At 49.8% G+C, this 12,063-nt stretch overlaps 6 protein-coding genes across 6 annotated transcripts; 4 read left to right on the top strand and 2 right to left on the bottom strand.

The window, feature by feature from the left end:
- Nucleotides 1–484: 484 nt before the first annotated feature.
- On the top strand, nucleotides 485–1,348 carry PtrM4_061850 (uncharacterized protein; the record flags this gene model as incomplete). Its single annotated transcript, XM_001932920.1, has 1 exon — nucleotides 485–1,348. One exon carries the CDS (start codon nucleotides 485–487, stop codon nucleotides 1,346–1,348), a length of 864 nt encoding a protein of 287 aa, XP_001932955.1.
- A 461-nt stretch (nucleotides 1,349–1,809) lies between these two features.
- Nucleotides 1,810–2,924, top strand: PtrM4_061860 (MOSC domain containing protein; the record flags this gene model as incomplete). The annotated part of the gene is made up of 2 exons (XM_001932921.1): nucleotides 1,810–2,029; nucleotides 2,083–2,924. 2 exons carry the CDS (start codon nucleotides 1,810–1,812, stop codon nucleotides 2,922–2,924), a joined length of 1,062 nt encoding a protein of 353 aa, XP_001932956.1.
- A 236-nt stretch (nucleotides 2,925–3,160) lies between these two features.
- Nucleotides 3,161–3,970, top strand: PtrM4_061870 (uncharacterized protein; the record flags this gene model as incomplete). The annotated part of the gene is made up of 1 exon (XM_066105566.1): nucleotides 3,161–3,970. The coding sequence occupies one exon, from the start codon at nucleotides 3,161–3,163 to the stop codon at nucleotides 3,968–3,970; it is 810 nt and encodes a 269-aa protein (XP_065964193.1).
- A 1,566-nt stretch (nucleotides 3,971–5,536) lies between these two features.
- PtrM4_061880 (XynB, Beta-xylosidase) lies at nucleotides 5,537–6,526 on the top strand (the record flags this gene model as incomplete). The annotated part of the gene is made up of 1 exon (XM_001932922.1): nucleotides 5,537–6,526. The coding sequence occupies one exon, from the start codon at nucleotides 5,537–5,539 to the stop codon at nucleotides 6,524–6,526; it is 990 nt and encodes a 329-aa protein (XP_001932957.1).
- Nucleotides 6,527–6,592: 66 nt separating this feature from the next.
- Nucleotides 6,593–7,738, bottom strand: PtrM4_061890 (Atrophin-1 multi-domain protein; the record flags this gene model as incomplete). Its single annotated transcript, XM_001932923.1, has 1 exon — nucleotides 6,593–7,738. One exon carries the CDS (start codon nucleotides 7,736–7,738, stop codon nucleotides 6,593–6,595), a length of 1,146 nt encoding a protein of 381 aa, XP_001932958.1.
- Nucleotides 7,739–8,648: 910 nt separating this feature from the next.
- Nucleotides 8,649–10,850, bottom strand: PtrM4_061900 (TT-ORF1 domain containing protein; the record flags this gene model as incomplete). The annotated part of the gene is made up of 3 exons (XM_066105567.1): nucleotides 8,649–8,655; nucleotides 8,819–10,614; nucleotides 10,683–10,850. 3 exons carry the CDS (start codon nucleotides 10,848–10,850, stop codon nucleotides 8,649–8,651), a joined length of 1,971 nt encoding a protein of 656 aa, XP_065964194.1.
- Nucleotides 10,851–12,063: the final 1,213 nt, after the last annotated feature.

Raw genomic sequence — 12,063 nt, forward strand, 5'->3', positions numbered from 1 at the left:
CATAGTATACAGTGGACTGAAAGATATATGTATCGCAACTGCACTTAGACCGAAAAAGCCGAGATTTGAAGATGCCTTTCCTAATTCTCGTCAACGTTCCTCCTACATCATACATGTTTTCGGGCCTTTGATCTATCTCAGCATACAAAGACTGAGCAAGAGGTCCAGCTTACTTTTCATGTGTCAGTCTAGATTTCATGCCGACTTCCTCCTTTTGAAAGCGCAGCGTGCGCCGGTGATCGGTGATACAGTGATACGGTGAAGATAGCTCGAAGTGAGGTGAGTGGTGAGCGCCTAACGTGCAAATAACGCTTGTAAAACCTCAAGATATCTAAGTGAGTTCGTTTTCTAGAAGACATCAAACCCCATGCTCTTGTCTCATATGACAAGAGCAACACTAGACGCCTATTCAACCCTCTAGCTCTCGAGTATGCCGAAGTCCTGAAGAAGAGCAGATTAGTCGACTGACATATCTGTATACATTATGCCGCCGATCCGAGCCTACCACGGGGCTTTCAGCTTCACCACGAGCCAACTGCAAGAGAACTCGAAGCGCGTATTTCCAGACTACGACGCGAAAGACCTCAAAACATGGCCGTTCGTCACACTAGCCGTCGTCGAGAGGTATAAAGAGTACAATGGTGTCCCGGATCTACCTACGGGCGTTGCCTACGAGCGAGCAGTGGCAAAGCGATATGAAGAGATGTACACTGCTGCAGATCGTGTGGAAATTGCTTCCATGAATGGCTCGTTCTACGAAAGATACCCCTTCAATTACATTGAAAACGACAATCCGAAAGAAACGGTCGGCATGACTATGGCGGAGTACTGCAAGTACATGGAGAAAGCCGTTGCAGCCAACAAGGACGAGTTGAGGTATTCAGAGCATAAGCCCTCGAGGAAATTCGGCGAAGAAACGGATCAAACGTCCTGCACCAACAGCGAGTACGCACGAGAAGTCGCCAGGCTACAAGGAGAGCTATTCGACAAGGGGAGCCAGCTTGTGGGTGCCCAAGATTATCTCCGGGAACATGAGGCTACCGAACGCTTGCGGCGAAAGGCTGTGAAGGATAAAGATTATGAGCTAAGACGCGAGGTGCAGCGCGCAGATGCAGCTGTGAGGGAATGTATGGTTACCACGGAACAAAACATAAAGCTGCTACGTCGTATAAGAGACTTGGAGATGAGCCAGAGACAGTCGAACGACCTAGGAGAGTATTGCAGGAGGCTGGAGGTGGAAGTCAGAGACTTGAGGAAGAGGGCGGCAGGAAAGCGAGGCCGAGACAGGCGTGCAGAGTCAGAATCTGACATGGGCATTAATGGAAATAACAAGAAGAGAAGGGCATAGGATTCTGTGAGAGCAAGAGCTAGCCATACTTGAGACGGTCTAGGTGGTTTTGGCGAACTGGATATGGATGCGACAGTAGGTACTGTCGCTTGAAGCAATTTACCGCGGAGTTGCCGCACACATATTTTGGCTGCACTAGGCCATTTACGGAATGCTCTCTTCCCCGCGCGGTGCGTCATACACGCATCCTGCGATCTTTGATTATATATTCGCACATGCGCAAATGGAATGAACGAAATGTTTACTTGAACTGCTGTTTATACGTTCTCGCGTGAGGTTCGGAGTCTTTTCGGATTACGCCTTGCGGCTTGGGGCACTTAGCCAGCGTTGAAGTTATTGTCATCCATTGCAACAAGAGGAAGAGACCCTCAATTCCGGAAATCGGATAACAGAAAACATCCATAGCATTCTGCTTCTACTCCATATCAGCAGTATATTGGATTGTAGCCTCACCCCTCAACATGGTGCTCTCAGGCACTACGCAGGCAGGCGTGATACTCTCAATCTTTGTCCTGCCGATTCTCACTTATCTATTCTTCACGAGAATCCAACAAGTAGAGAGTAATGCTGGACCTCTGCCACCACCAACCGAGATCACGGCACTATTCATACATCCCATCAAGTCGTGTCACGGTATCTCGGTGCAGTCTGCGAAACTCCTGCCCACAGGCCTAGATCTTGGTATGCTCCCCTAATTGAAACCAAGGCTTTGCACAAAGACTGACAGTTTCCAGATAGGCAATGGATGTGGGTGAGCTACCCAGACTACGAATTCCTGACGATCCGGCAAATCTCCAAAATGACTCTTATCCGACCCACCTATGATGAGAAGACTGATACCCTCACTGTGACTGCACCGGCTCCGGACTCGATTGATGAGAAGCTAGAGTTCTCTATCCCTGCTCATCCTTCAAAGGAGTGGTTAGATGAGAACACGGAGAATCATTCGGCGAAAATCTGGAGTACCACTACAGGAACATGCGTATATTCTTCTGAGATGACTGCACCGTTCAACGACTTCTTCGGCAAAGAGGTGCGGCTCGTGTATAAACCACCTGTTTCCGATGACCCCAGACCACTCGTATCGAACGGCGCACCAGATGTCTTAGGAAGAGATGCGTCGACATGCTTCCCAGACCTTATGCCTATACTAGTCGGCAATCAAAGCAGTATTGACGAACTTAACATACGTCTCAAGGCCGCTGAAGATTTGACTATCGACGTCCGCCGCTTCCGGCCTAATATCCTGGTCAAAGGCGAGTCCAACGTGCCCTGGGACGAGGATCGCTGGAAGACTATCAAGATCACACCCCGGTCTGGCGAGCCCATCGTCCTGGACATCACACAAAGATGCGCCCGCTGTCAGGTGCCTAATGTACATCCGGATTCGGCTGAGAAGCACAAGACACAGCCTTGGGATGCATTGATGAAGTATCGAAGGATCGACGAAGGGATTACGTACAAGCCTTGTTATGGTATGTTGGCCGTACCAAAGACGATCGGACAGGTCAGCGTGGGGATGAAGTTCGAGGTGACTGAGGTGACTGATAAACACCGTTATATTGCTGGATTCTGAAATCGATGTTAAATCTAATGTTGATGGTCTATGGACGATGAAAGTAATCTATCCCAGACATGTAGCCTTAGTCATCAACACATGTGAAAGGCCACGTGTGAGCGCGCAGCTTTCGCACCAAACTAAATCAGCCTGCATTTTCTCTCAACGCCCCCTACCTTTACCCTGTCCGTGCGCGTTTTGAGCCACCCCACCACCACAACCACCTATACAAATCGCATCATAACTCCACCACCATGGACCCGATTCAGAAAGCGATTGAAGATATCGAATCGCGTGAAGCAGGCGCATCTTTTAGCTACCGCGAAGTTGCAAAAACGTGGGGTGTTAACCGGACGACGCTCGCTCGAAGACACCAGGGCCGAAACCAGCCGCACACGCTCGCCCATCTTATCCTTCACCCACACCAAGAAACCGAGCTATTGCAGTACATCACAACACTTACTAAGCGACGTACGCCACCTACACGTGCAATGATACGCAACTTTGCGTCATCTTTGGTTGGTAGGGAGGTTTCAGAAAGCTGGGTTACTCGCTTCATCAACAGGAACCCAACCCATCTCATCTCACGCTGGCAGACCGGGATGGACCGCAATCGCCACAAAGCTGATTCAGAGGCTAAGTACAGCTTGTACTTTAAGCTGTTACACGATAAGATGAAGGAGTATAATGTAGAGCCCTCCCACATCTTCAATATAGATAAGAAGGGCTTTCTAATTAGGGTAACTAGAAGATCAAAGAGAGTCTTTAACAAGAGGATATACGATAGAAGAGGGGTTACAGCTGCTATTCAGGACGGTTCTCGAGAGTGGGTGACGGTCCTCGCCTGTATTTGTTCGGATGGTACAGCTCTTTCCCCATCTCTCATCTTTCAGTCAACTGCTGGGGCTCTAAAACCAGCCTGGGTAGAGGCAATCGATCCAGAAAAGCACTCAGTATTCGTCACCTCATCTCCCTCTGGCTGGATCAACAACGATATAGGGTTAGCCTGGCTTAAGGAGGTGTTTGAGAGAGAGACCAGACGGAAAGCTCGCTCAGGATACTGATTACTAATCCTTGACGGCCATGGATCCCACATAACTATAGATTTTATCAACTACTGCAATAACTACAGGATTCTGTTAGCTGTATTTCCTCCTTATGCAACCCATACGCTTCAACCGCTTGATGTTGGGATGTTTAGGCCTCTCTCAATTGCCTACTCAACTAAGCTCTCAAAATACCTTCACCGCAGCTATAGGATCCTCCTAGTACAGAAAGGGGACTTCTTTAAGCTGTTTTAGAGGGCTTAGGGTGCTACTTTTAAGCCTCAAACTATCATAAAGTCATTTGAAGCCACTGGGATACACCCACTAAACCCTAAAGTTATACTTAAGAGATTCCGCAAAGAGGCATCTAGTTTAGATGAAAGCTCAACTTCTGTACTTAGTGGAGACGATTAGCTCAAGATTGAGTCTATTGTACGCCGTACAGTGAAAGATCAGAGCAGTAAGGACGTCAAGAAGCTTCGCCGAAGTCTACACCACATCTCAGCTCAAAATAGTATCCTCCGTGGAGAGATTAGGGGCCTTAAGGAAGCTCTTTTAGTGAAAAAGAGACACCAAAAGAAGAGCTATACTCTACAACTTAACAACCCTGAGGAGTACCACGGTGGAGCTGTCTTTTGGTCTCCTCGTAAGGTCCGTCAGGCTCGGGACGATGAAGCAGTTCGACGACAACAACAACAAGAACTACAGCTTCAAAAAGCTGAGAGATCTCATCTTAAGGAGCAGGCTCGACTGTACAGGCTTCAACAGGCCAAGGAGAGGCGTGTTAAGAGAGAAAGACTTAAGGAGGTGAGGGAGAAGGAGAGAGCCGCTAAGGCAGCTGAAAAGGAGCGCCAGAAAGCAGCTCGCGACGCTAAAAAAGCTATACAACTGTCCCAAAAGGGTAAGCGCAAGGCCTCACAAAGCTCTAGTCAAGAGCAGAAGCGTCAGAAACGTAGTGTTGTTGTTCCATCTCATGTAGAAGCTGAGGTGGCTGCACCAGCCGTCCCAACTCGAACGACCCGTCACGGCCGCACCACCAAGCTTCCGGGTAAATACAAGTAGCTCAAATTGATCGCAATAATATAATTACTACAAATCTATAAAATCTCGCGATAATAGCTATTGTGGGTGGCTCAAAACTCGAACTGGCTCAAAACGCGCACGGACAGGGTACACTGGGTCTACCTTGCGTGAACATGCTGCCGGCGGGTGCAGCGCATCAGGTCCGGCGACCCGAGGTAATTTAGCATGCAGACTAAGTGTTTGCGCGGCGGAAGAATAGACGGCTAAACACCATACACAACAACCATCAACCCATTCAATCCCAAAGGACACGATTGTACCGTAATGGATCAGTTGGTAGGTTGCATGACTGTCTTGGATCCCAACTGAAAAGTTCTTGGCTTTGAGGATAGCCGTGCCGGCGGGTAAATAGGGGAGGCACTTTCGTCCACCATCGTGGGGCAGGATTACCCCTCCATTCATAAGGGAGATGTAGACGCCGAAGTATATCTAAACTGAATATATTTTTCTTCGAATCTCGACATCCACGTTAAGGAAAAAGAACTTTGACTTTCTATCATCATGGCGGACAAAGAACCCATCGTAACGCACGTCTTCACCGCAGACCCATCAGCCCACGTCTTTAACGGCAAGCTCTACATCTACCCCTCGCACGACCGTGAGTCAAACATCCCAAACAACGACAATGGCGACCAATACGACATGAACGACTACCACGTCTTCAGCATGGAAGAAGTCGGCGGCCCCGTCACCGACCACGGCGTAGCCCTCAAGCAAGACGACATACCCTGGGTATCCAAGCAACTCTGGGCGCCCGACGCGGCCACCAAAAACGGAAAATACTACCTCTTCTTCCCCGCCCGCGACAAGGAAGGCATCTTCCGCGTAGGCGTCGCCGTGGGCGACAAACCCGAGGGACCATTCAAACCGGAGCCTGAACCCATAAAAGGCAGTTTCAGCATCGACCCGGCCTCCTTCGTCGACGACGACGGTACTGCGTATCTCTACTTTGGCGGCATCTGGGGCGGCCAGCTGCAGTGCTGGAAAACTGGCTCCTTCGTCCGGGAGGACTACGAAACCATGGAGGCCACCTCTGGCCCCGCTCTTTGCGCAAAAGTTGCAAAACTCTCCGATGATATGACATCTTTCGCGTCCGACGTCGCCGACGTCGTTATCCTAGACGAAGCCACCGGCGCGCCGATAGCATCAGAGGACCACGACCGCCGTTTCTTCGAGGCAGCGTGGATGCACAAGTACAACGGCAAATACTACTTCTCGTATTCGACGGGCGACACGCACTATCTGTGCTATGCTGTTGGGGATAGTCCGCTGGGGCCTTTTGTGTATGGAGGAAGGATTTTGGAACCGGTGATTGGGTGGACGACACATCACAGTATTGCCGAGTTCAAAGGGAAGTGGTATTTGTTCTACCATGATTCGAGTTTGAGTAAGGGGGTGAATCATCTGAGGTGTGTGAAGGTTAGGGAGATTGTGTATGATGAGCAGGGCAAGATCAAGTTGGCTGAGAGTCAGCCAAAGGTGGAGGCGTAGGGTATCATTACGTTGCATTTGTATAGAAAAGTTGATTGTATGTAAATCGTGGGTAGTGGTGCCGGGTTAGACGCGGATGGCCGGCCTTTGCTCTTTCTTGGTACGAAACAAGCACCTAAAACACACCCTCTTCACCCAGTCTGTACCCGCAATACGCGGTCGATACCGTTCCCAGAAGCTCTTCCCCTCAGCTCTCCAAAAGTCCTCTTCTTCCCTCCTCAACCTCTCCTGTTCAAGCCGTCTATCATTTCTCAGCTTCATCTCAATCCCCTCCCAAAACTCCCTTTTCTTAGCCTCATATATCTCCTTCCTCCTATCCGCAAATGCTGCTTTCCTCCTAGCCTCCTCCTCAGGCGGCACTTTACTCCCCCTATTGTTAATCCACCTCTTCTCAGCTCTAATCATCTTACGAGCATGCGGGGCGGGCCACCTATCTTCTTCCCTGCCCATGGCAATAATTTCAACCTCCTTCTGGTACAACACCACCTCCTCCATGATCCCAGCCCTCACCTTATCCTTCATGACAGTTGACAGGCGCCAAGTTGCCCATTCGTCATCCACTCCGAATCCCCGCACGGTACGCAGAAACCAATCTTGAAATAGAACATTATCCAACTTACAAAACGGCTCTGCGAAATCCCTCTTCGCCACTCTGGCTCTTGCGAAGACAAGTATGGCACTTCGTTCCGAGAAAGTGCATGTTCGGTTTCGACCCCCTATTCTGACTTGCAGCGGCGCTGAAACTGCAAGCTCCTGTGATGTCGAAAAACGTGGTGTGGGCGTGGTTAAACATCCATAGCTGGGATATACCCACGTTTCGTAAATCGTGTGGTTCTGTATGAGGGATTTTGGCCATACATCCGCTGCTTGGCCTGGCCTTTCCACTTCCGCTTTCTTTTCTATTTTGCAGTCAGGGAGTAGACCACGCGGGTTGTTGGCGTAAGTCTCCATGTTGACGGCGCCGCTTGGGAGGAGTACGACAGAGAGTACGTCGGGGTGGTGGGGTTCTTCTGTTTCTTCACCCATGTTTTCTTGCTCGCTAGGTTCTTGCAGAGTGTCCTCATTTAGCTTGCTGCCGGAAGTGACACTGAGTGCCTGAGAAAGCTTCGAGCGGAAGAGAGATCGGTTGGATTTGGTGGCATAGAAACGGGATAGGGAATCGGCGCGAAGGGGGGAGATGGGCAGGGATTTTGGGTAGAGATCGTAGTCCATGGTGGCTGTGGATTGTGCTGGTATTTTGGGCACGGATATCCTCGATGGTTCAGAAATGGTGGTGAAGGTGAAGAAGATGGTCGCTTGTGTGATTTTCCTATTACGATAATAGATCGTTTGGCTATGAGAGAATGGGATGCTGCAGAGTAGTAGTAGTGAAGAGATGGTGGATGGAATGGATTTTATTCGTCTATATACTCTCCGAACCCTTTTTGTTACTAAAAAGGTTGTGTGCGTGCATCATCCATGGTTCATGCTAGGCTTGTGGTGGATAAGTTGTAAGGAGTACGTTGCAAACCTAAAGTTGCGTTGAATTTCTAGATTTTTGGCTTCTGGTGGTAAACACGCAGTACCTAGGGACTGAAAATCGGTCTATAGAGTGCGTCCCTGAAGGGTGGTGGTATCATAATTCCAGCCAAGCGAGTTGCGAACCATGGTTCGACCATCTCCCTCATGAAAACCTCCCAAAACACTGGCATCATGTGTGAACACTGCCATTTGAATAGGCGTGTTTGGCGACTACAGTGGCCGTCGTACACTAGTATATCAAGTATCTTATAATACCCGGGTGGGCTTCAACATTTTTCGCATACTAAGCCCGAGGCAGGTAACGAGCTCAGTGATGACATTACCAAAGCAAACTAACTCCATATTTCTACTAGATGGAAACAGTATCTAATATAGCAAGTAGGTATCCAAGTGCTTCTCCAGCACACATGCAAATAATACGCCGATAATGCTACGCCAAAGAAACATTGACCAAACTCTACCAAATGAAACGGAAACTAGTCTAATCTCTAAAGATATACACACGCATGGGCATCCAACAGTACCTCGGACATTCTATCTCTATATATACCCTGTTATTTCATGTCCTCACCCTTTGCTGCCATCTCAGCATCGAGCTTCTTTAACTTCTCAAAGTCAATCTTCTCCTCGACATTCTCTTCTACCTTCTCCTCCTTCTCCTGTTTCAACTCCTGTTCCTGTTCCTGTTCCTGTTCCTCTTCCTGTTCCTGTTCCTCTTCCTGTTCCTGTTCCTTCTCCTGCTCCTCCTGCTTCTGCTCTTTCTCCTTTAACTTTTCAAAATCAATCTTTTCCTTCTCCTTCAGCGGCTCAGCTTGCAAAGCTTTTCCCGCTTCAATCTTCTTCTCCCGCTCCTTCTTCTGGTGCTCCATTATCGCTTCCTGCTCCCTAATCTTCTCCCTCTGTGCTGACCGGTCCTCGGCCGCCTTGTACAGCCTCTCTTCATTTAGGCGGTTCGCCTCCGCACCCTCCTCAAACTCTTGTAACCACACGCCTTTCCTGTCCTGGAACACTTCGTTGAGCTGCGCCACGCTGCCACACACGCCATCGAGTCCGCCCCATGGAAACCAGATTTGGCCGACTTCGGTCCATACGCCGCCTCGGCCACCGCGCGTGTCCCAGGAGCGATCGCCGCCGACGAGCGAGTTGTGGTAGCCGTCAGGTGACTGGCGTGTGCGGAAGTGGTTTCGCAGCATAGCGCGTCTGTAGTTAGAGTACCAGAGATCGTTCCAGGTGATGTTTGCAGCTGGGGCTTGTTCGAAAGGAGAGTGATGATGGTCGTTTAGGAAAACCGCGGGGATGGCGCCGGTATACGTGTTTTGGATCAGGGGAATCTCGGCCCAGGTAACTTCGCGATCGGGGATGCTGTCAAGTTCTATTTTGTATTCTAACTTGTCGATGTAGGATGTCCTCTCGTTGGGTGATGGGCTGTGATTGACAAAGTCCGGACGCCAAAACGGAGATTTCGTCTGATTTAGAGCCGGCGGGAGAGACAGCTGCGAAGTCTTTGGAGCGTGGCTATATCGGGATATGTCAGTCGCGTTGTCGTGGGCAAGGGAGACAAGTTCATCCTCCGTGCAATAGCTCGTGGGCTGAAAGAGTGTGTGCGTGTAGTCCAAGCCCATTGAGAATTCGTGTCGTATCAAATTTGAAAGCTCAAGGTCTGCTGCGCGCAGTAGTCTCTGCTCCGCTCCTTCACTCGTCGTGCCTATTACAAAGTCCTTGAATTTCGCACCCGCACTCTTCCTCGCTACTTCGACCTCATCCCTTTTGAGTTGCTGCTCGGCGAACAAGGCTGCAAATACCGACTGGACGGTTTGCGACTGACTTTTGCCCTCGGTGAACTTCTTCATTGCCGCCTGGTATAGCGCCCTCATATCGGCCGCCGGGCCCATAACCATCTTCGAACTGATGAACTTGGCGGGTATATCTGATACGCGGTAAGAGGTTTCTGTTGAATATGTCTTGTTTGACAAGATTGAGGGCGGTACGTATGCGCAGGCCTTGTCGTTGTTCTCACACATCTTCTGTGCGCCAAAGATAATCGTCTGGTTGAACTTCTGGTAGCCATGCTTGTCAACGCCGTACTTGCTCCTCAGCCGCAGGTTGGCATCTGCAAGCAAGTTCTTGTACTGCATAACGATCACGTCGCTCGGCAGCTGGAACCACGATTCTTGGCCGTCGACGATGAGTACTAGATCCTCGTCCTTGACCAGTTTCTTATTATTTAGATAATGTAGCGTGCTTTTCAATGTATTTCCTTCTCTTTCTACATCTGTTTCATGCCGTGTGTATAGCAGGGGTACAGTCGGTGGCGGATAGTTGAGCAACATGGCAGACAAGATGGTCTTGCAGAACCCATGCGTATCCTGATCGGATGGAGTGAGAAGGTGGAAATTCGGCGATGTCTTCTTGAGCTTTGGCGGTACATGGCCAATTGCGCCGTTTTCAATCTGAAGCGTTGTATTTGAAGGAGTCTTGAGCGGCGCATCAACTATCGAAGGCAGACTTGAGAGGTGCGGCCGCCATGAGTAGTACGAGGAGAGGTGCTGGTATTTTGAGGATATGACCTTTGGTAGTGTTAGTATGCGCTTGCGACAAACACCTAGACGCAATTTAACTTTGTAATGAAACGTACCTCATGGTGCTTCATACCCGTCAACCCAAGAAGTATCGTGAAAAGCGCAAACGTCAAAACCATCATCCTCCCTCTCCTCGTACAAGCCCACTGTACCGCCGCAGTCCCAAATTCTTTCGGTGACTGTGATGGCGACATTGACATCGTCAGCATAGAATCCCCCGCCATGGTGACGTTATAACAAGAGCTTCACAATATTCGACTCCCAAGGCCAGCTCTGTGGAGTCCGGAAAATGCTCAAGTGTAAGGAGAAACAAAGAGGTCCTCCCTCGCGGGGATCATCATGGGCGGAGTGTCATCCCGCTCCAGTACGACGCACGCATCCCTCGATTTGTGTCTCATTCTCTCGCTGACGGTAGGTAAGTACGTGTTTTCGCACCGAATGGCACGTCACGGGCCGATCATGAACGCGCGTAAGTAAGTCCCACCGAGAGCAGGTCCGGCGGGTTGGATGAAACGTATCGTCTTGCGCCAGTCCCATCCCCAAAAGATGTATACCGAGAGTAACATTGCAAATGCCGTCTTGTTAGTTTATGCATTCTTGTGTATCCTCAAAGTAGGGCAGAGGTGATAGGGCAGGTTGTATTTCACAATACCTCGATCTGCGGCATCGCGTCGCTAGTCCTATTTTGAGACGAGGAGCCGCCCGCGGGCCTCCGCTTTCCTCATCCACGCGTTGGCCCGTTTTGGATCGGCATTAGTTTCCTTTAATACATATGCTATTCATGCATGCTAAGGCTTGTGATTGTTAGTTCTGCAACATCCAACCCACAGATATGATCATCTCAATCTAAAGAGATTGGGAGTCAGCGCATCATCAAACAATGTTGGCTATGTGGCTCAATATGGAATTAAGGTTTCACCGTGCACTCGCTCCTTGTCAGAAGAGGCTGAGAGGCTGACGAACAGAGCCAAGGGAGAGCACCAGATAGCCCTTCGAGACTAAAATAGTGCTACCCGTGGTAGCACAACGGCCGAGACCCACCGGTTCAGTTACAAGCTTCAGCACTACAAGTACAGATGGATATCACTATCTTGTGTAGATGTGTGTATTACTACAGAAACGCTACAAAGTACTCTGGGAATCCAATCAAGTGATTCCTCAACAGTGCATCATGGGGTATCTAATGCTCTGACCCAAAAACGCCCGCCGCTTATCCAAGAACGTGATGCTTCTTCCTCAACAACGGCTGAGACGTCGGTACACGCCTACCAGTCAGAATCTCAACATCCCTTTCTGTTGCTCTGGAACTGGAAGCAGTAGCATGAGAGACACCCTCGTCGCCCGTCTCCACATTCAAGCTACATGACCAACGAGGCGTGGTAACATGGCCCTGAAGGCTACTTTGTCCATTGCCGCGAATCGGGTCCGCGGTCCTAC

Source organism: Pyrenophora tritici-repentis, chromosome 2, assembly GCF_003171515.1.
Source record: "Pyrenophora tritici-repentis strain M4 chromosome 2, whole genome shotgun sequence".
Classification (NCBI taxonomy): domain Eukaryota; kingdom Fungi; phylum Ascomycota; class Dothideomycetes; order Pleosporales; family Pleosporaceae; genus Pyrenophora; species Pyrenophora tritici-repentis.